At 41.7% G+C, this 21,875-nt stretch overlaps 1 protein-coding gene across 1 annotated transcript in view; it reads right to left on the bottom strand.

Moving 5' to 3' along the window:
• The window catches only part of NUGGC (nuclear GTPase, germinal center associated), a 1,233,257-nt gene that overhangs the window by 924,345 nt on the left and 287,037 nt on the right, over positions 1 to 21,875 (bottom strand). The window contains exon 9 of the mRNA XM_086966431.1: positions 17,933 to 18,145. Coding sequence (XP_086822557.1) covers positions 17,933 to 18,145 — 213 coding nt within the window. The remainder of the gene's footprint in view (positions 1 to 17,932; positions 18,146 to 21,875) is intronic.

Below are 21,875 nucleotides of genomic sequence, written 5' to 3' on the forward strand. Positions count from 1 at the left end.
GGCTACTAGGATCAGCCTGCACGGCTCTTTCTTGATCTTCACCAGTACGCGAGGGAGAAGAGTAATTGGAGGAAAACCGTAGGCAAAGATGCCGGACCAAGCCATGGAAAACGCATTCCCCCAAGATCCCTTCTGCCATTTTCTGTTTTCCCTTGTAGCGAAGAGGTCCACTATCAGTGTCCCCCATCTTCTAAAGACGCTGCCCAGGATCCCCTGGTCTAGCTCCCATTCGTGGCAGGAGGATTTTAGCCTGCTGAGAGTATCCACCTTGACGTTCTGATCCCCCGGGAGGTGTTCTGCTACCAATGATATTCCTTGCTGAAGAGCCTATTCCCATATCTCCTGGGCTTCCTGAGACAGGGAGAGAGATCTCGTCCCCCTTGCTTGTTCACATAATGCATCCCCGTGGTGTTGTCTGTTCTTACCAGCACCAGCGAACCTTTCTATCCTTGGCAGAAAAGCCAGTAATGCGAAGCAGATTTATATGTAATTGCTGCTCCTGTGCCTTCCAACAAACGCTGACTTGAAGTTCCTGAAGGAAAGCCCCCATCCTTCTAACGACGCATCCATCGTTACCACTAGCGGAGCCGCTCTTGCCAGAAACATCAGTCCTTGAGACACATTTGCTTTTTGTGTCCACCACTTTGCTGCCTGTAGCATCACTGGTGTCACCCTTATCGTATCGTCGAAGGATCCCTCCGCCTGACGCCATTGGAGATCGATCTTTTCCTGCCATAGTCTCATCCTTACCCTGCAGTAAGGTACCAGGGGAATACAAGAGGACATCGTGCCCAGCAAGGATTTGTACCTGCGGACTGAAAGAGACATTCTTTTTACCAAGTCTTGGAAGAGGGACACAATCCTCAGTTGTCTTTCCTTTGAGGGAAAAGCTTTGTTGCATTCCGTTTCCAATATTGCCCCCAAAAATGTTATCACTTTTGTTGGGTGGAGGTTTGACTTTCCCTCGAGAAGAGTCAATCCTAGATCGGCGAATAAGTCTATGCAGGCCTGCGTCGACGCTCTGGCCTGCACCTTTGATGGTGCTTTGACTAACCAGTCGTCGAGGTAAGGAAATATTTGATGTTTTTGCTTCCTCAACACAGTCGCCACTGGAGCCAGACATTTCGTGAAAACTCTTGGCGCTGACTTTTAGCCGAATGGCAGTACCCTGAATTGGTAATGTCTTCCGGCTACCCAGAACCAAAGGTACTGTCTGTGTGCAGGATGTATCGGCACGTGGAAATACGCGTCTTGTAGGTCCAATGTGGTCATATGATCCGCTGGGTTTAATAACGGAAGGATGTCCTGCAAAGATACCATCCTGAAAGATTGTTTCTTGAGATAGGTGTTTAAGGATCCGAGATCCAGAATGGGGCGCCACTGGAGCTTGTTTTTCTTGATAAGAAAAAACCGGGAATAAAACCCCTTCTTTTCCTGGGATTTCGGTACCGGTTCTATTGCACCCTTTCGGAGCATTGTCCGAATCTCCTGCCTGAGTTGATGCAGATGGTTGGCTCTCTGGTGCATCGGTGGCGTACAAGGGGGCGCCTGAAGAAATTCTAGGGTGTGAGCGAATTGAACTATTTTGAGGACCCATTGGTCTGTTGTTATTTTCCGCCAATTGTGAAGATAGTGGGCAATCTTTCCACCCAGGGGAGCATCTGACAGAGCCGGAAGATGGAGGTTGTCATTTGTCGACGGGTGTTGTCCTTTCCTCGGCCAGCCCATCCTCTTGGAGTTGATTTTGTATATCCTCCTGATTGGCGCTGGCTGTATTGCGGACAGTAAGGCTGCGATGAAGAAGAAGAATATCTCAACATAGGAATGGAACCCCCTCTATATTATCACTGCAATGGTCAGGGAAAGAGAGGAAAAGCAAAACACTATCAAAGAAATATTCCCCCTTGACCTATATTATTTTACTGGTATATATCCAACACTTTACATTTCTGTATTTTTATACATCAGGGCAAACAACAGCTAAAGCCTTTTTTTTAAATTTTTATTATTTTATCTTTGGTTATTTTTCAGTACAAAAATGTCTTTCATTTATAAATTGATCACATCAGTTAATATATTTTATCAAAAAACACATAGTATAAAAACTCATCTTCAATAAGAGACTATTTCATGCAGGGAAAAAACAGATTACAAAACAATCAACATTCACACAGGTACATACACTCCTTACTTATCATACATGCTACATTCATTCTTGATTCTGCGTCCGAGGGATCACAGATGGAAGTGCAAAATACGCAAGGTCGACGCGTTTCGGCAGAATAAACCGCCTTCCTCAGGACCTATCTTGCAGAATACAAACAAATATTTTTATAGCCCCTGCATGGTTGAGTATCTGAAACGATAAATAACATACATTTGTTTCATTTCTTATAGTACTTTTTTCATTGTTCTAAATTACGATGCCCTATGTATGAACAAAAAAGACACAAAATACTTTACACACATTATACTTTCATTATTATGACTCTCTTGTGGTTGAACCTGCTGTGAGCAGAAGGATGACATTACCGAAACTCTCGTGATGAACATAAAACTCAAACCATTTGTATTATCTTCGAGTCCTGTCTATTAAAACTGGGTAATGTTTGTGGTTAGGCATTATCTACAACTGTTGTTAGGTAATAGATCATAAACGGAAACGATATAATTGTCTATCTGAATCCTCTTTAAGAAGAGAATTTTATCATTTTTTTTTTTTTTTTTTATAATTATTTATCTCCTCGCACAAATCAGTTCCATCAACATGACAGTTGAAAAGTGTTGTCTCCGAATTTAAAAATCAAGTACCTGAGGTTCTAGAAACGAATTCCTATAAAGGTACACGCATTTGCTGGGGGGTTGATTATTGTATGAATTCCTGTGTGAGATTAAAAATAGAGTCTGTCACAATTCCGTGTTGTTATTATTGTATCGAAGTTATTCGTAAACTAAGGCGGTTGCTTACCTATTTTATCAGATATTGTGTTATCTTCTTCTAATTGTCGGTGCCAAGGTTTGTTTTTTGTTGTACGTCTGGTGATGGACTGCAGGGACCATAAAGAATAAATACATAGAGAAAACCCTGACTGTCTGGTGCTACATATAGATGGCAGGTGTATTATTATATCACTAACATATTACTGACCTTGTTGATACAATGTTGGAAATTTGAGGCTTGAAGTCAATCTCTCCGTGTAACCCAAGGTGAATAACCGTTATATTATTATTTTCAAAGTTGTTTAAGTTTCTGTAGAGATATTAAAACAAAATGCAAAGAACTGATTTTCTAGTACTTTACTCTACACAGATTTAAGGATTCCGAGTAAATTTGAGCGGGATTTACCTTATTTCCGTCTTTGCCGCTAAGCGGTCTCAGACGGCTGTGTGTCAGGGCGATCCGATGCAATTTGAAGCTGTGTGGTGCCTTTCGCAGAAACGGGATATTTTTGGATTGAGATGCTCTAAGGGACGGAAAAATAAAGCACCCTCGTCACTACAGATTTCTCATGTTTGCTCATTATTAAACTAACTATCGCACATGAGAAGTAGTAGGCTACGCTACTCGCTGTACTTACTTCGATTCTTCTTTCATCCGGCAAAAACGTATCCGCGCTCACACTGCTACGGGAAGCTAGCGTGTGGATGTACTTCCTGTTTTTTATATCCGTGACATGCGCGCCATCTAACTAATCACATGGTAGAACCTATCAACCAGAGATATTGCAGGAAAGTTAGCAGCCTATCGGCAGTTAGATATGAGAGCGCATCAAATGCGGTCACGTGATTGGCGTAACGTGGCGGCCATGTCTGAGTGGTGATTAATTTATCTATTTTACGTGATATGTAAACATCCTTATATATTTATCTGTGATGTATTTCTGAAAGAAGGGCCACTTATATTACTGGTTATTTTACACAATATGTATCTTTTATAATTTTGTAATTTTAGGAGATTTAGGCGCTACTCGCTAAACATATTTGTGTCATTGTTGGGACCACTAGAGATGTTGGGACCACTAGAGATGTTGTCAATTATTTTATGCGCGTCATCTAACTAATCACATGGGTGAAGGTCATGGAACCTATCAGCCAAAGATATTACAGGATGATTAGCAGCCTAACGGCAGTAGGATATAGTTATTCTATGGGAGCGCATGGTTGGAGTAACTTGGCGGCCATGTCTGAGTGGTGATTAAATTATATATTTTCTGTGGTATATGAATATCCTTATATGTTTATCTGTGATGTATTTCTGAAAAAAGGGGTCACTTATATTACTGGTTATTTTTCACAATATGTATCAAATTTCGATAGTTTTTAGAAGATTTAGGCGCTACTGGCAAAACAAAAATGTGTCATTGTTAGCCTTAGTTTACGAATAACTTCGATACAATAATAACAACACGGAATTGTGACAGACTCTATTTTTAATCTCACACAGGAATTCATACAATAATCAACCCCCCAGCAAATGCGTGTACCTTTATAGGAATTCGTTTCTAGAACCTCAGGTACTTGATTTTTAAATTCGGAGACAACACTTTTCAACTGTCATGTTGATGGAACTGATTTGTGCGAGGAGATAAATAATTATAAAAAAAAAAAAAAAAAAAAATGATAAAATTCTCTTCTTAAAGAGGATTCAGATAGACAATTATATCGTTTCCGTTTATGATCTATTACCTAACAACAGTTGTAGATAATGCCTAACCACAAACATTACCCAGTTTTAATAGACAGGACTCGAAGATAATACAAATGGTTTGAGTTTTATGTTCATCACGAGAGTTTCGGTAATGTCATCCTTCTGCTCACAGCAGGTTCAACCACAAGAGAGTCATAATAATCAAAGTATAATGTGTGTAAAGTATTTTGTGTCTTTTTTGTTCATACATAGGGCATCGTAATTTAGAACAATGAAAAAAGTACTATAAGAAATGAAACAAATGTATGTTATTTATCGTTTCAGATACTCAACCATGCAGGGGCTATAAAAATATTTGTTTGTATTCTGCAAGATAGGTCCTGAGGAAGGCGGTTTATTCTGCCGAAACGCGTCGACCTTGCGTATTTTGCACTTCCATCTGTGATCCCTCGGACGCAGAATCAAGAATGAATGTAGCATGTATGATAAGTAAGGAGTGTATGTACCTGTGTGAATGTTGATTGTTTTGTAATCTGTTTTTTCCCTGCATGAAATAGTCTCTTATTGAAGATGAGTTTTTATACTATGTGTTTTTTGATAAAATATATTAACTGATGTGATCAATTTATAAATGAAAGACATTTTTGTACTGAAAAATAACCAAAGATAAAATAATAAAAATTTAAAAAAAAGGCTTTAGCTGTTGTTTGCCCTGATGTATAAAAATACAGAAATGTAAAGTGTTGGATATATACCAGTAAAATAATATAGGTCAAGGGGGAATATTTCTTTGATAATGAAGAAGAATATCTCCCCTGTTGGTATCCTCCTCTATACGAGGACTGTCCTCCTAGAGCCTTTGCCGTATCAGTATCCTTCTTGATACTCTCCAGAGTATCATCAATATGTTTCCCAAATAATTCTTCTCCATTGAAAGGGAGGTCTAAAATCTTGTTTTGCACCTCCGGCCTAAATGCTGTTGCTCGCCGCCATCCTTGCCTGCGCACAACCGCAGCTCCTCCTAATGATCTAAATGCTGTGGTAGGTATATCCATAGCGCAGTCTATGACTTCAGCCAAAGTCCTCTCTCCTTCCATGAGAATTTTCTTCGCCTCCTGCTTCTCTAGATCCGGCACCAGGTTAACGTATGGAGACAGGTCACACCACATCTGCCTGTCATACCTTCCCAAGATAGCTAGGGCATTAGCAGCTCTCACAAGCAGAGCCGACATTAATGAAAACCGTTTTCCCACGTAATCGAACCTTCTGCCCTCTTTGTCTGGAGGTGCTGCAATCGGAGCAGATGGGTTCCTGGATTTCTGTTGTGCCGCCTGAGTGATAACAAAATCCGGTTTGGGATGACCCAAAAGGCAAGATGGAGCATCAACTGGTGCCTTATACTTCTTCTCCAGTCTTGCCAGAACCGGTGTTACCGTTGCTGGCGTCTCCATGACCTTTAATCCTTCCTTCCAAATATGAGACACTATAGGCAGGGATCGTACAGATTTCCGATAGGAGTTCTTAAAGTCATATAGAAAACATTCCGTTTTCTCTTCTGTCATGGTCAGTGCAAATCTCTTAGTGGCTTTTTCCATCAAATTATGAAATCCACCAATGTCCTCCGGTGGAGAATCTACTGGTCTCTGCGGAGGAGTTGAAGGTGATGGGGCGATATAGTCATGCCATTCTGCATTTGTGTCTGCAATCTCACCATCCTCATGATCCTCATCCGAGGTATTGTGGTGTGTCGTCGGCGGTGGGGACCTAGCAGTAGGTTCCGGTACAATCTCTCTCCTACGGATCGGCGTCCATGGAACCGATCGTGGACGTGGAGTAGCCTCTAGGGCCTGTTGAGCGACTGGAGTCGCTGGGTATCTCTTCCTAGAATCCTCCAACATTCCCTGGAGATCCTTCAACTAAGAGGATGGCACACTTGTCATCTCCTCATCTCCTCCCGTTGCTGTTGGCGATATCGATGCTGTTCCTGGGGTTGTTCTTGATAACCCCCATATTCCTCCTCGGAATCGTCTTCTTGGTACTTGACATGTAATTGCGAAGGGCTACTGGCAATTCCATACTCCTCATCTTCTTCCGAATCTTCCTTCTCCAACAGGTGAGATGGCGGCAATGGGGAGACCTTGCTTTGAGATGTAACCTCCGGTGTTATAGGTTTTTTCCAAGGCACCAACCTTTTTTCTGGTGTTTTTTCCCTCGTCAACGAGATTCCTATCGCCGTCGTCGACCAAGTCATTGTCGTTGACGCCACCGTTGAAGTTGTAGTTACCGTCGACGCTGTCCTCGTCGACACTGCCGTCGTCGGCGCCGCCGTCGACGCTGCCGTGACACGGTCGTCGACGATATCGCCTTTTAAACTGAAGGGTAGCACTTTGAATTGGTAATGGCATCTTGCCACTTCGAACCTGAGAAAGTTTCGATGCCTGGGCTGTATGGGAATGTGGAAATAAGCAAGAAGTAGATAGAGAGAGGTTAGAGAATCCACTTTTTCCATGGGAAGAAGGAACTTTTGAAGAGCATCCTGAACAACTGTGATTTGATAAACTTGTTCAGTAACGTGAGGTCCATAACCTGCCTCCATTTCCCCTTCTTCTTGATGAGGAGGAATTGGGAGTAAAACCCCTGATTGAGCTGGTTGCAGAGTGCTTCCTCTCTGCATTCTTGAAAGAAGTGATTGAATTTCTTTTCTGAGATCAGGAAGATGACAAAGAGGAGCTTTACGTGGTGGAACATTTGGAGAGTATTGAACAAATTCTAGGGTTTCACCATGCTGAAAGATATCTAAAACCCACCTGACTAGATGGATTTCTATGGCGACTCATTGTCTTCTGTCAGCTGATTGTTAGCGTTTACGCCCTGAAGGTCTTAAAGAAGAAGGTTGGATCGGTAGGCTTGGTTGCAAAATTATGGTTGGTAGGTGTGAATGGGATAAGATTGGTACCACAGGTGAACTTGTGGCCCAGATAGGTATTGGAACTGAACTCTTACTAGGAAGGGCTGAAAACGGCATTGCTGGAGATTGCCTAGCGATCTGGCCATAATGGACTAGAGCGCCTCAACTATGTGCTTCCCAAAAAAACATTCCCATCAAACGGCATGTCTAGTACTTTGGCTTGCACTTCTGAATGGAAGGTGGTAGCCCTCAACCATCCCTGTCGACGCAACACTGCTGCTCCTGCCAGCTGGCGAAATGCAGTGGATTGAATTGCGTGACCCTTAATTGAGTGACGTCCCCTGGTCACAGCGGTATGCCCATAAATTGGGTTGTAAAGTTCCACAAAATATTTTGAAATATAAGTTCAAATTATTTTCGAATTTCAAAATTCTTCATTTTCATGATTTCCAAGATTAATTAATCAGTAAGTAATCCAGCCTTATGGTTAAATGCTTCCTTGTCCAATGCATTTCGGCTAAGCAATAGCCTTCATCAGGGACTCGATTCTATAAATTAAATGATCACATGTAAGGATATATCAGGGACTGTGGATCAAACTCATTTCTAATGTAACAATAATATCTTAAAACAATATCGAGTGGCTTAGTCTTTAAACAATAATACCACCCCGTGAGTCAGAGTGATAAAGTAGATGAGCAATAGCTGAGTCTGAATGTAATAAACCTATGTACGGGCGTGAAAAGAAGGTAAAGATGGTAAAGATGCCAATTGTAAAGAACCACCTGATCTTGGTCCTTTATTGTGGGTTCTTTACAATTGGCATCTTTACCTTCTTTTCACGCCCGTACATAGGTTTATTACATTCAGATTCAGCTATCATTTAATTTATAGAATCCAGTCCCTGATGAAGGCTATTGCTTAGCCGAAATGCATTGGACAAGGAAGCATTTAACCATAAGGCTGGATTACTTACTTTGATGAATTAATCTTGGAAATCATGAAAATAAAGAATTTTGAAATTCGAAAATAATTTGAACTTATATTTCAAAATATTTTGTGGAACTTTACAACCCAATTTATGGGCATACCGCTGTGACCAGGGGACGTCACTTAATTAAGGGTCACGCAATTCAATTAATTTACTCGTACTCAGAAGGAGAGTACACCCTGGAGCACGCAACAACAGCAAATAGAGGTGATTTAAGAGTGCAAGCGTGACAAAACTATTTCTGAAATGCGGTGGATGACACATCCATTGCAACCGTGATGAGCACAGAGAGGCTTTTTCACCTCCAAATAGAATAGATTTAATCTCCTTCTTATCCTCCGGGAGATACTCCAACGGAGAGGAGATGTCAAACAACATTGGTCGGTCGTATCTCCCTAGTATGGCCATAGCATTGGAAACTATAATGGAGGTGGCAGTAAGACAGAAAACCCATTACCAATGTTGTCAAGACTGTGTCCTTCTTTATGCGGTGGGGCCTTGCATGGAGATGATAGATTTTTGGCTCGTTGCTGTGCTGCCTACATTATGACTGAATCCAGCTTTGGATGCCCAAGAAGACATGCAGGCGAGTTGTCAGGGGCCTGATGCTTTTTGTCTAGCTTTGGTACAAAAGCTGGTATAGTTGCTGGTGTTCTCATGAGCTGAAGGCCCTCCTGCCACAAAAAATCCACAATGTGAATTGCTCTAATGGTACGCTGAGTGCCCGATTTGAAATCATAGTGAGAAACAGGCAGCCTGTTTGGCTGACATAGGTAGATCATAGCGCTGGGAGGCACGTTCTAAAAGATCATGAAAACCACCAATATCTGAGGGTGGTGAATCTGCAGATGATGGGATAGGAGATGGTGGCATGGGCGCTATATAATCGTCCCATTTATCATGAGTGTCCAGATCAGTATGGATTTCGCTTTTCTCCATCTGCTGGTGATCTATACCCTGGATGTCCTCAGTGATGAAGAGAGATGGAGGAAATACTTTTTCCCTTATGGACTTCGGAGGACTTTGGTCACCAAGGGTAGCAATAGGAAACTCTTGAGGAGGTGGAGGCTATTGACCAGTATTCGTGTCAGGAAAGCGCCCATAATAGTCATCTATCCTGGGTCGTAAGTCTGATACTAAAGAAACAGGTACATTTAACAGAGGGTTCCTGAAGGTGATGGTATTCCTCCTCTCGTTCGTCGCAGGGCTAATAGTCCTGGAAGGAGTCATGTGGCTGCACGGAGGAAGGATCTCTATCCGCAAATGAATAACCGCCTGAAAGCAGATGTATTGTTGTCCTCTTCATTCTCATATTGACCATTGACCTTTAACTGGGAGGGATTATAAGCAGAGCCAAATAAGCCCTCAACGTCAGACTCTTGGAAGTCCAGGAGATGAGCTGGAGGTAAAGGGGATATTTTTGAGAAGTCCTGTATTTGCTTTCATAGGAGCAGCATGTGGTTTTCCCCTCAGTCAATGGGACGGGCTAGACGACGTTGCCATCAATGATATAGCAGTTTGCAGCATTGTCGCCACAGCGTATGCAACCTTTGTCGGCGGGGAAGCCGTAGGCAGTGTAGTCGGAGGACCGATGATAGACGGGGAAATCTTCTTTGGCAGTGAGAGCCAGTAAATGGCGATAACGCAACCAGCGACAGCTGTGTGCCTGGCAACGCTTCTGCTGCAGTCTACGTCTTGACCGTCATCGTAGTGATTGTCGCAGACGAGGTCATCAATGGTGCGGAAACGTCTGCTTCCTTCACAGATGATGGCACCTTCGACGAAACCATCGACGGACTAAATGAAAAGTCCTTGAAAGGACTCTGTCGGGCAGAAGCCGGTGCCGAACCAGACCTAGGAGGCTACACATGGAGTTTTTGGGGGGTTTTCATTTTCTTGGTACTTGGATCTTTTGGAGCACCTATGGGTCAGAAGAGGAGCTGCCTTCCTTTCCCTTCCTGGAGGAGGAATGGGTTTTTCCCTCAGGTTCAGACCCGGAGTCTGAGGCAGCTTTCCTCTTTGGAGCAGCATACCATCCCTATCTTTGAGGGTTTTAGCTTTGAATGTACAGCAATATTTTCATTACCAGGGTTAATGGTCAGGATAGAGGCAATACAGGCACTGCTTGTGGGCATCTTATTAGAAAAGTCTACATTTTCCACCAGTCCTGCGGGGCCTAAACAGCCCTTTTTTAGGCTCTGGATTTTGCTTGAAAAAAACCAGGCAAAGACACAGTTTAAGAGTACATTAGATGTTGCAGAGTAGCTGAAAGCTGGAGGTCAAACGTTGAGTGAAGAATACACTGTCACTGAGCAGAGCTCCGAGAGACAAATATCACATGACATGCAGTTAGAAATCGGAGTTAAGATGGCTCTGTAGGGGAAGGATACTATAGGGTCTCTGCTCCGATTGGCTGAACTTTGGATGCTTTAAAAAGATGTCGAGAGGTTAAATAAACAGTTTTTTTTCAATGGAGCTCTAAGCTAATGTTTCAGTACTGCTATTTTTACTGTTACTATGGGACTCCCACCATGACGATGGGGAAGATTCAAGCATGTGAATCTATAAAGATACAATACAGGAGAATCATTTGAACTGCTATTGAAATGTTGTGAAAACACTGCACCTATCACTCTTCTCTTTATGTTTACATATATTTAAAATGAAATGAAACTATATGTAAAACTATTAAGTATGTATATGTGGTCGGAGGTGTTGTAGGTTTACCAGTGAGTTATTATAAGCCTCAAGAATCATAAGATTGCTGCAGCACCTATTCTTGAAAGTAGATTTAGACAAAGTTTGCCAAACAAGGTAGAGGGAATTGGATAGAGAACATCAATTAAGACATTGATGGGGGTTAATGAAAAGTACATATGTGATATGCTAAAACAGGGGGATGCTTGGATCTAAACATAAGATAGACCCAACACAGGGCATCTTTTCTGACATTCTGATTATCGTTGAAAAGATGGAAAATATAACAGAGAGATTCCAATTGACGCTAAATTGTTGATACACATCTTTTGAAGTTTGACTGAGGTTTGCCAAATAATTAATTTTTTTAAAGGTGCAAGAGGGAATGTTTGCTGCATTTTTAGATTTAGTGCTGCTTTCTAAGTGTGAAGAATGCAAGGATACAGGAAGAGCTAAGGTGGGATATGAAGAGACTTGAATTCTATTTAATATGTTTAATGACTGATAGGGTGGGTTACACCTTTTCTTTTTAATCAATCTTTCTTTATTTGGTTATTTTAGACTAATCATAAAAGAACAGATAAAAAACATTACATAAAATACACAATCAACATTCAATAGATGAATAAAAACAGATTCATTAATACATGCAACGTTAAAAATTCACAGAATTGAGATAACATGTAGCATATTTGAGAAAAGATCCCAACGTAAGAGACACTGTAACATCTGCAAACCTGCAGAGAAAATAAAATTGTGGTCTACATTGTGAGACCCCAGCTTTTTTAAAATAGGTGATAAAAATCTTTGCCTAAAAGGTTTAGACAATTTGCAAAACAAGGTAACGTGTACTAAAGTGTGGGGAGAAATATCACAGGGGCACACCAAAATGCTTTTTTGATCACATTGGTCCAGCGGAAACCACCTTTTTTTTAATCTCTCCCTTGTTTCATTTGTTGTTTTGTTCCCGCTCATGTATGGCATTTGTCTTTATAGAAACTTTAACACCTGGTTGGAATTGAAATGGCATACACAAGAATAGATGTTGGGAAAAGATGACTGTAGGGATATGTAACACAACTTTTCTTAAACCATTTTTAAGGTTTATTTACTTTAAAATTTGTAAAATAGTCTTGTTCCTAACTACCATACAAACTTTGCATGTGCACTGTGTATATTTTAATGAAAAAAATGTATAGCACACAATGATGTTAATACAGGACATATCCCCATATGCCAGACCCGGGATACACTAGTGCAAAATGGTTTTAAATTTGACATGTGATTAAACATGAACAAACAGTTTAAAGTTGATTGAATACTATTTAAACATATTACACTTTTGTTCTACGGTAGTGCATCACATGGTTCACAAGACGTGGTTCCAGCTCTCTTTGTTTCTTTTTTTACGCGCATCGATGGAGTGCGATACCAGCTTTGCACTTTGAACTATTTGCCATTGAGTACTTGAGACAAGAAAAACTATTGAAGTGAGGATGTACATTCTGTCATCTATTGATGTTTATATTATTATTTCATTCTACTGATAGTTCGCACCCTGGTTAAGAGCATGTTTGGAATGAAAAGAAGTAAAAAATGGGTTTGAAATATCAGAATTACTGGAGGTTCACCTTGGTTCATGGCTCAAGGAATGGACATGATCAATCAGTTTGAACAACTCGCATATGTTGTTTAAACATCAATGGTTAAATTAAACAGAATTTACCATACGTATGGGCTGTACACATTTGATGTTTGTTTTATTACATCCCATAGGTATAATTTTATTGATTAGATATGCTTCTATTTTTTAGATTAGTTTTAGATGACACGCAGCACATTTTTTTTTTTTTTTTTAAGTTTCATGGGGGAGTGACCACATGGTATGTTTAGACCAATTAGTATAGGTTTAAAGCGGAGGACATTTGTTTTTGTGATTTGAATGATCAACGATTGTTTGAAGCGGTATGGCGTTTCCAACCTCAGTAATGAAATTTGGTTTATTTTGAGTACGGATGTGGGTTCATTGTTTTTGGGAAGCATGTTGTTACCGCAGGCACGGATTATGAGCGGGGGACATAATTTACTTTCAATTTGGGCTCCCCGTGTGTTCATGAAGGTTTGTTATAATTTATGGTATTTCATTTTGGCATGTGGTAATTTGAATGAATACAACTGAATTAACAACAGAGGAATGGATATTCTGATGTAAGTTTTTTTGCTCTACAATTACCGCGACAAAAGGCAATGGCCTGAATTGCATTGGGTAGATTTTCAATACATTGATTTATGAAGAAATGTGAACCGCCATAAGCTGTTGTGAGGAATACCTAGAAGGGCACTTTATTGAACTGTCTACATGAACTTGATACTTGGAAGAAAACATTTTAATAAAGACTGGGTTACGTGAACAAACATTTGAAGTTGATTGAATACTGTTTAAACATATTCCAATTTTGTTCTACATTTGTGCCTCCCGGGTCGGGTTCACATGACATGGCTCCAGCTTCCTTGGATTCTTATTTTATGAGCATGGGCGGAGCGGATACCGGTTTGCACACCTATTTATTTGCCTTTGAGCACTTGAAAACAGAAAAACTATTGAAGTGAGGTGTGCATTCTCTCACCTATTGATGTTTATATCTCTATGTGCCTCATTAAAAGTTATGTTTGTTAACATGAATTCGTTGATACACATACTTCTATGAAAACAAGACATTTCAATTAATAAATGGAGACAACTAAGGCCATACATATGACAAAGGCGAAACATTATCCAAAGGTTTACACCACACACAAAAAGTTGAAAACTGACCAGAACAAAGTACTGGTCATTACCAAGTCTAATGAAAACAATGCACATTTAGAACCAACTAGAGTAGAGCTAGTCACGTTGCTGGGCAAGGATGTTAAACAGGCAACAATAGTGGAAAACATCAGAGGGCATGTTTAACTGGTTGAAGAGACACAAGGATCCGCTAGACATACAGGACAGAACTAGGCTACAGAACGGTCTGGGCCCAACAGGTACTGTGCATTGTTCTGAGGGTGATTTCCACAAAAATAGACCCACAAGGATTAGGATGGCCTGCATGGCCTCAAAAACATTCCCAAGTCTCTGCAGATATTACACAAAAAGCAAAAAGTCTTGATAAGAAGACAAAACTAGTAGTGGGTATGTGAACATTGTGATTTGCTGATAAATTATATGCAAAACTAAATGTAGGTGGTGGCTAATTTTACTGAATTCACAAACTTCATTTTACATTCCGTGTGTTGGTACTTAACAAGTTTGAAATCCAAGAGGCGGCAATCGTGAACTAAGACTCAGACGCCAGGAAGCAAGCTGGATCATGCGAGCTCACAGCCTCAAGCATGGCCAGAACACAGATGATGAACTGCATTATTTCTTATAATACTGAACTGCCCATAAATGAGATATTTCTGTAATTTTGTGAAGCCAGTTAGTACTGTATAAATGTTGACATTGTGATAAACTTCCTGACAATACGACTGCACACTATCCTACCCCACCTTTCCATCCACTTGCCTATTTTTAGTTCCCCACTACTGATTCTATAAACATCACCTACAATATGCATAGGCTCATCATACTAGGCTTCCAGCCAATTCTGTTTAGCCTTGATTATTCGTCTGGCACTCCCAGCTCAGGTGGATGACTCCGTTCTCACCACTCTCCACTTCCTAAACTCTCTCTCATGATGACCATATTTCTCCTACCTGTCAATAACGCTCTCGATCTCACGCCTTATACTTCTCAAAGACCGCTTTCCCAATAGCACTTGATCGCCAGCAACACAAGAATAGACTAACAACTTGTGACATTAAAATACTTCTGCAATGGTGCTGACCCTTTCTCTCATTTTTCCATCCACTTGCCTATTTTTAGTTCCCTACTTCCGATTCCTTAACCACCGCCCGTAATAGACACAGGCTCATCAAACCAGTCTTACAGCCAAATCGGCTTAGCCTTAATTATTCTGTTGTCAGGCCCAGTTCAGGTGATTAACTCTGCTCCCACCTCTCTCCACTTCCCGTACTCCCTCTTATGATGACCATATTTCTCCTACCAGTAAATAACGCTCTTTATTTCATGCCTTTTACCTTTCATAGACCGCTTTGCACAATAGCACCTTGGTCACCCGCACACAAGAATAGACGTACAACTTGTGACATTACTACACTTCTGCATTGGTGCTGACTTATCGTCTCATTCGGAAGCTGCACACAAATAGAGTCCGTTTTCTATCACTCACACTTTTTTTCGACTCACAGAGGTACGTTCTAGTCGCTATGGGCATTTTTGGCGGGCCGGACGCGCCGGGTAGATACGTCATCAAGACATCGGCTCTTTAGGCGAGTCTTGCATCGCACTCAGTGTCTCACAAACCCGGAGAACCGACGGACTTCATTTCACTTCCTTACGACGGCAACATGGTAAGATAGTCAGCGAGATATTGCTTGGAGATTATCAGAGACGCTACGCATCACAAACTTTTCGTATAGACCCCTTTCCGGTTCGGACTCCAGCATACTGCCCAATTGTTTTTATCTATTCTTACTACAGCTCACAAACAAGGGCAAGCGGATTGGCTTCCCTGCTTGATCCGACTGCGTACCCGGCGGCGGAACATTCTACCCTTAACACGCCACCCTGACGCATTAGAAGCACTTCCTTCTCGCGTCTTCCTTTGTCTATACCCGATTAGGACCGGGTTGGAATTATCACCGGTCTCACGGTGAGTCCAGCTTTCACTAACGAGAATCTCTTCATTAGACTCAATTACAGTTGTTCCCTTTCTACCATACCCATTTCATAATTATCATTCATTCCCCTATTTCCCCCCCCCCCTTCCATAGACACTGCTTTCAGCCTAAAACTCCACAGGTATGTCTGCATCTTGCAGCGCTTATCAGCTCCATGTTTTCATGATCCAGAACTGTGATTTGCTAAACGCTTTGTTGTAACACTCACCACCATTTTAGAATGTTACATTGTTGTCTGATTACCGGGCGTCCTTCCTTTGATACACTGACTGCATGGGACTTCCTACTTTTTCTGTTGCACACAGCACATTTTATTCTAGCTGCTCAACATACTCGACATATTTTTAACTGACTCTTGATAGCCAATATTTTCTCTTCAGCATACTCCTTTATGACCCTTCCAACTCTTACATCCTAGTCTTGCCACCTTCTCAGTCTTTTTTGCATCTATTAACACTCCCATTGCAAATAGGTGCTCATCCTTAACTCATGGGGAATATTTACGCATGTATCTGATGCCCTTCTCGTCAGGCACCACACGACTCGATGATGATGATGTTTATTAATGTTAGATGCTGTCTCAAAAACTAGAAAACCATCTACCCGGAGAAAGGGCGCAGAGTGCGAACAACAAGAACTAGGCCTGCCCTCATTAAGAATTGAAAGTACGCTGCTTTTAAATCCCCAGTAACCCTCCTTCCTCGCATATCTCAGGACATCACAAAGTTTATTGTTACAGTAACACATATATGAACGCCAGGATTGCAAACCGATTTAAAGTATACTAATAAATATTAAGAGAGATTCAAGCAACATTGCTGTTACGGTTCGTTGTGATTTGACTCATGGAAACATTTCAGTTTCTCTCTCTATTTTATCTCCTTAATTTATAACCCCTACCACCGTTTCTTGGGATCAACATTGTCAGTTTTTTCTCGTTTGTTTGACGTAACGTATCCAATGTACATATTGTAAAAATACAATGACATTTGCATATTAAGTTGTGTAGGGGCACTGCATGCCACATACCACCTATACCACAGCAATGTAACTGATTGATGACTCGTTTTGCCCTTTTTTTCTCTCCCTTTTTGTTCCCCAGGATATAATCGACCGTATTTTGCATACTTAATTGTCTGTGATTTTCAGCTTGTCACATTTTCCCCACGTGACACACACCATGTGGGTTTTTCCTGCGTCGCTGCATTTTGGATTTGTAATAGTGTCAATAGCAGCTCACCACCACACTTATAAACACTCACATTTTATTCATGTCTCACTTGGGTGCTCTTGAAATCTTTAGACTCACACCCTGTCCATCTCCCTCCACCCTTTCTAGGTTTCCACGTCTCCAAGATAGGCCTTGAGCCAATCATCCCCTTCAATCACACCCTCTACACTAGCCACCCGACCAACTTCCCCGTCACAAACGTACCCTTACTCACCACCACCCTCTAAAAGTATTCTTTCATACTCTACTTTATCTCCCCGAACCTGAAGAGTCACGGGTTTACCCCGGTATTGACAAAAGACGTGTTGGCTGGTTATCTTGTGAAACAAATACTCACACCGGAAGAATAAATACCTAATAGGATAAAAACATTGGAGTTTGATCTTACCCTTTCATTGAATGATAACAAGACTCAACCTATAAACTGACTCAGGTTGTGTGCGCTTATATGTATACAGAAGGTTGAGCTCCTCTCCCCCTTCTTTTTTCTGAGACCAGGGTTATCTCAGATCAAGAAGCACCAACCACCTAAACCCCACAACTACCCCCTGACCACTACCTGTAGTGCGCCATCATATTTCTGGACACTCTCATAACCCTTCGCTGAACTTTGAAATCCAAACAGAGTCAAGGAAATAAAATTAAATGCAAGAAATGTCATCTACTCACTGTATCCCCTGAGATGTACTCTACTGTGCCCAGACGACAAGTGACTTCACGCATTTGCTTCAGCTCCGGCAGTTCTGCTATCCGCCCGTACACAGCCTTGACCCTGCAGAAGGCAGTCCCTGCCTCAGACTTACGATCTGGATTGCGCTTCTTCCAGTTACCAGATTTGTCTTTCATGTCTTTAATAAGAGCAACAAGTTCTTTATTCCACTCCTGTATATTAAGCAAGAAAAAGGTCAAAAGAATAATTAACTATAAATACAAATATAAACATCAGATAAATCAGCATACCAAAAGATTAGATGTTCAGCTTAGATCATACTGCTAATTTATCCAGCAATGCTCCTTCTAGTCTCTCTTTCTCAGAACAATCTCTATAATCGAAAAGAACAAAGCAAAGGCATGGCACAAAAATGGAGGCCATTCACAAGGGCAGTTCCGTCACTCAATGCCCTGTCCCTAATAATCCTGCCATATTTCTGCTCTGCTAAGATTGAATGCACAGATAGGTTTGAAAGGGAGCCCTTGGCAGACTCCAGACCTCCATATGATCCAGTCAACCTCCCAACTCCATTCTGGCCACAGCACTAAGATGCATCTTCTACAAGTAAGGCCCTTCTTTTGGTAAAATGCCTACAGCTTCAGAATGGCCCTACAGTGCAAGGGGTCCAGGGGTAATAGCTGGGATTAAGGACAGTAGAACACACACAGCACAGGCTAGGTGATAGAGTGAGAAAGAAACCCTCAAGAGTATGATTTAATTCTTTACAAATGGTGCCCATTGTCCTGTGTGGTATCTATAATATGGCCTCTGGTGAATCAACAACAAGCTCATAATTTGTTGGGCAACCTCATTAGACTAATTCTCAATGCAAAAACACTACCACTTGATCACTAGATAAACTGCAAGAATCTGCGGTGAGAACGGAAAATAGGAACCATAATTCAAGTGTCCTTTAGAGTACCCAACTTTGGAAGTCTGTTGGATTAATTAACGGTGGGTGGCCTTTATCTTTTTTTCTAAACAAGGAAAATATTATGTAGAAATCCCACCTGGTGTAGGTACACAATTGGACCTTAGTGCCTGCACTAATGGATCTTTGAGGCTGGCTTTGTGGTCTGAGAAAATTAGAAATATCTCTCATATTGTCTACTTTGGTGAACTATAGAATTCAATTTCAAAACCTGACAAAGCTTAAAGTACCACAACATTCCTAATCACTCTGTGCCACTGTAACATGCATTTTTCCTTAATTTTTATAGAGGAAAAGTGGGAAATCCTTACCAGACTATCACCCTGATGCCACATCAACTTCCCATGCCTCCAGAGAAGAATATTCCAAACTATTTAAACTATTTCTGATTCGGTTTCTGAGCAGCCCTCTTGTAACCATGCCCTCACCAGAAGTTTTACGACAAAAACCTTCCAGAGAGAAGAACACTAATTCATCCGACCCCGGTAAAGAGTATTGAGCCTCAATTAGGTAATACCAAACTACCCCAATCACTTTAGCAGAGGTATGCCAAATATTCCACCCTAGGCAATGGGACGTGCCTTCACTGTTGCCGCTCTCCTCACTTTGGGGGACACCTGGAAGAGGAAGGATTGCCACTACTCTTTCAACACAACTCAACTACCACTCCGTAACACGATTATAGCGCACAGCATTCATCGTAAATAGCTACTGGGTGAAAAAAGGCTGAGTGTGGCTGATGGGCTACTCCCTAACAAACATGACAGATATACTGTCTGCTGCACAACAGAATATAAAGCCCTTGTAATAAGGCGGACAGGATATTTCACGTGTGTGAAAGGTATCACATCCCCAAACTCTAAATGAAGTCCTCAGTAGGCCGGCCTGAATGTTCAGGAGCTAGCAATACTCTTTGTACTAAGAAGGTCTCATCTTAAAAAGAATCTCAGGTGTGAGTGAACCTCTGCACTCTAGGGACAGGTGGGGCACAGTACCCTAAAATGTACTTAGTTCTATTTATCCAGACGTTTGCCTATCTACTAGCCCTAAATTTGGGCAATCTGCTCAACTGAAGTCTACTCTGAAGATACCGTAAGGTTTACATCTTTGGGGTTCAATATGTCTGCCGCTTGAACCGCCTCCTGGTCCTCCAGGCTACGGTCCTCACACCAGTGGTACTCAGAATCATGCACTAAGGACGAAGGCCTCCACAGGCCTCGATCCTCCTCAGTCATGGGGAGAACCCCCATGAACTGCTACCTAATCTTGTGATGGAGTCCCTCCCTTAGGGATGTCATTAGTGGATCAAATTGCTGGTCTGAACCCCTGAGTTACAACTAGGTAGAGAGTATGATGTGTGGGACATTAGGCTTCCCAGAAAGCCTCTTTGACCCTTTCAAAGACAACCCCCTCCATTAAAGCATCCCACTTTCTCATGCCAGATTCAAACGCATCCTTGTTCAACTGGGGTTAAGTGGTCTCAGGCACCCGTGGACCTCCTTCCCCAGAGAGGAGGGAGAAGTTGTCAACAGCATAAAAACCTAAGGGCTTTTGATCACTGATCTTTGGGGCTTGGGATTTAACACTTGTGTAAAAACAGCTCCACTTTTACTTTCACTCCTCTTTCACCGAGTTTAAGAGAGGAAGAAATTGTTTGAGTAACAGTGAAGGGGTGGCTTCAAATGTTGAAAAATAACACTCTATATTTCCCTGAAAGTCCTTCCATTCTTTTATAATCGTAAAACATCAGAGAAAGTTTGCAGAAGAATTCTACAACATAAATCCAGAATTAGCAATAAAATTATGAATTCCCAAACGCCACACCTCTTCCCTAGTAGTGAAATATAACGCACGAGTATGGTTTGACTATGTGTGTGATCTCATGTAATTGTGATTTGTTGTTGTAGACTTATCCACCCTTGGAGACTGGTTGTTCTCATTGGCTATGCAGGCTTGTTACAGTACTACGGTGGATAAGGTAATTATGCACATTTAGTGAGACTTATTGAGAGTAGCATATTGCGTATGTGTAATTACTCTGTGTCTCTTTGTGTTCCAGGTTCTCCTCCCTGCTGTTCTCATCCTTCCATTCCCTCACTTGTTCACCCTACAGCTCCGTAACTTTTAGTTGGAGTTTGGGGATGTCAAGGGGTGGCCCCTTATTGCATCAACCGGACCCTGAGGAGTAGATATCTGACACATACCCTAGATACTACAGGTCTCTTCGACACATCGCATGCATATTAAGGGATGCAATTTCCGCTATGGACATCGAAAAGAGATTTACACACTAATAAAACAATATAAACCCTATATTGTTTTTTTTATTGAAACTGGACTATTCCCACACAAAAACCCAGGGCCATGGGAATTATATGGCAAGAGAGATCAAAAGGCCAAATGTAAAAAAAGACTCCTGGTTGCAAACAAATCGGCCGATCACAACAATTAAGATGCCTTTACAAGTGTATAAACGCAATTTGGTGACTTATTACTGAATCTCAATTTGCATTTACGCATTGGTATTTTAAAAAGGTGTGTTTTGGCAGTCTCTTCCAAATACTTAATAGGAATTGTATGTGTAGGAAAGCAGGATCTACTTTCATGCTCTGCCCCACGTTTTGCTGGTTTAATTATGTTTTTTGACTAGTCTGACCAGGATCCTGGTGGAGTGGAGTGGTGTGGCTCACTGGTTAGAGGCGGCAGACCCGGAAGCAGAGGACGGCCCGGGACCAGGGTTCAATTCCAGACGCGGCAGGGTCGTGGACCAGGGTCAGCGGACTCGATAATTCTCGCCTCGGTGCCTACTCTAACCAGGGATCACACTCGGCAACTCTGGGCATTAGCTTGCCTCATCTCCACAACGGCCGCCCACATACGCCGGGGATGCCAGGTTTCACCCTGGAGATACCCAGTAGGGTCCATCTCACAGGGAAAAGCCAGGACGGGTTCCCCAGCGGTCTACAGCG

Source organism: Lissotriton vulgaris, chromosome 4_1 (genome assembly GCF_964263255.1).
Source record: "Lissotriton vulgaris chromosome 4_1, aLisVul1.2, whole genome shotgun sequence".
NCBI classification, from domain to species: Eukaryota; Metazoa; Chordata; class Amphibia; order Caudata; family Salamandridae; genus Lissotriton; species Lissotriton vulgaris.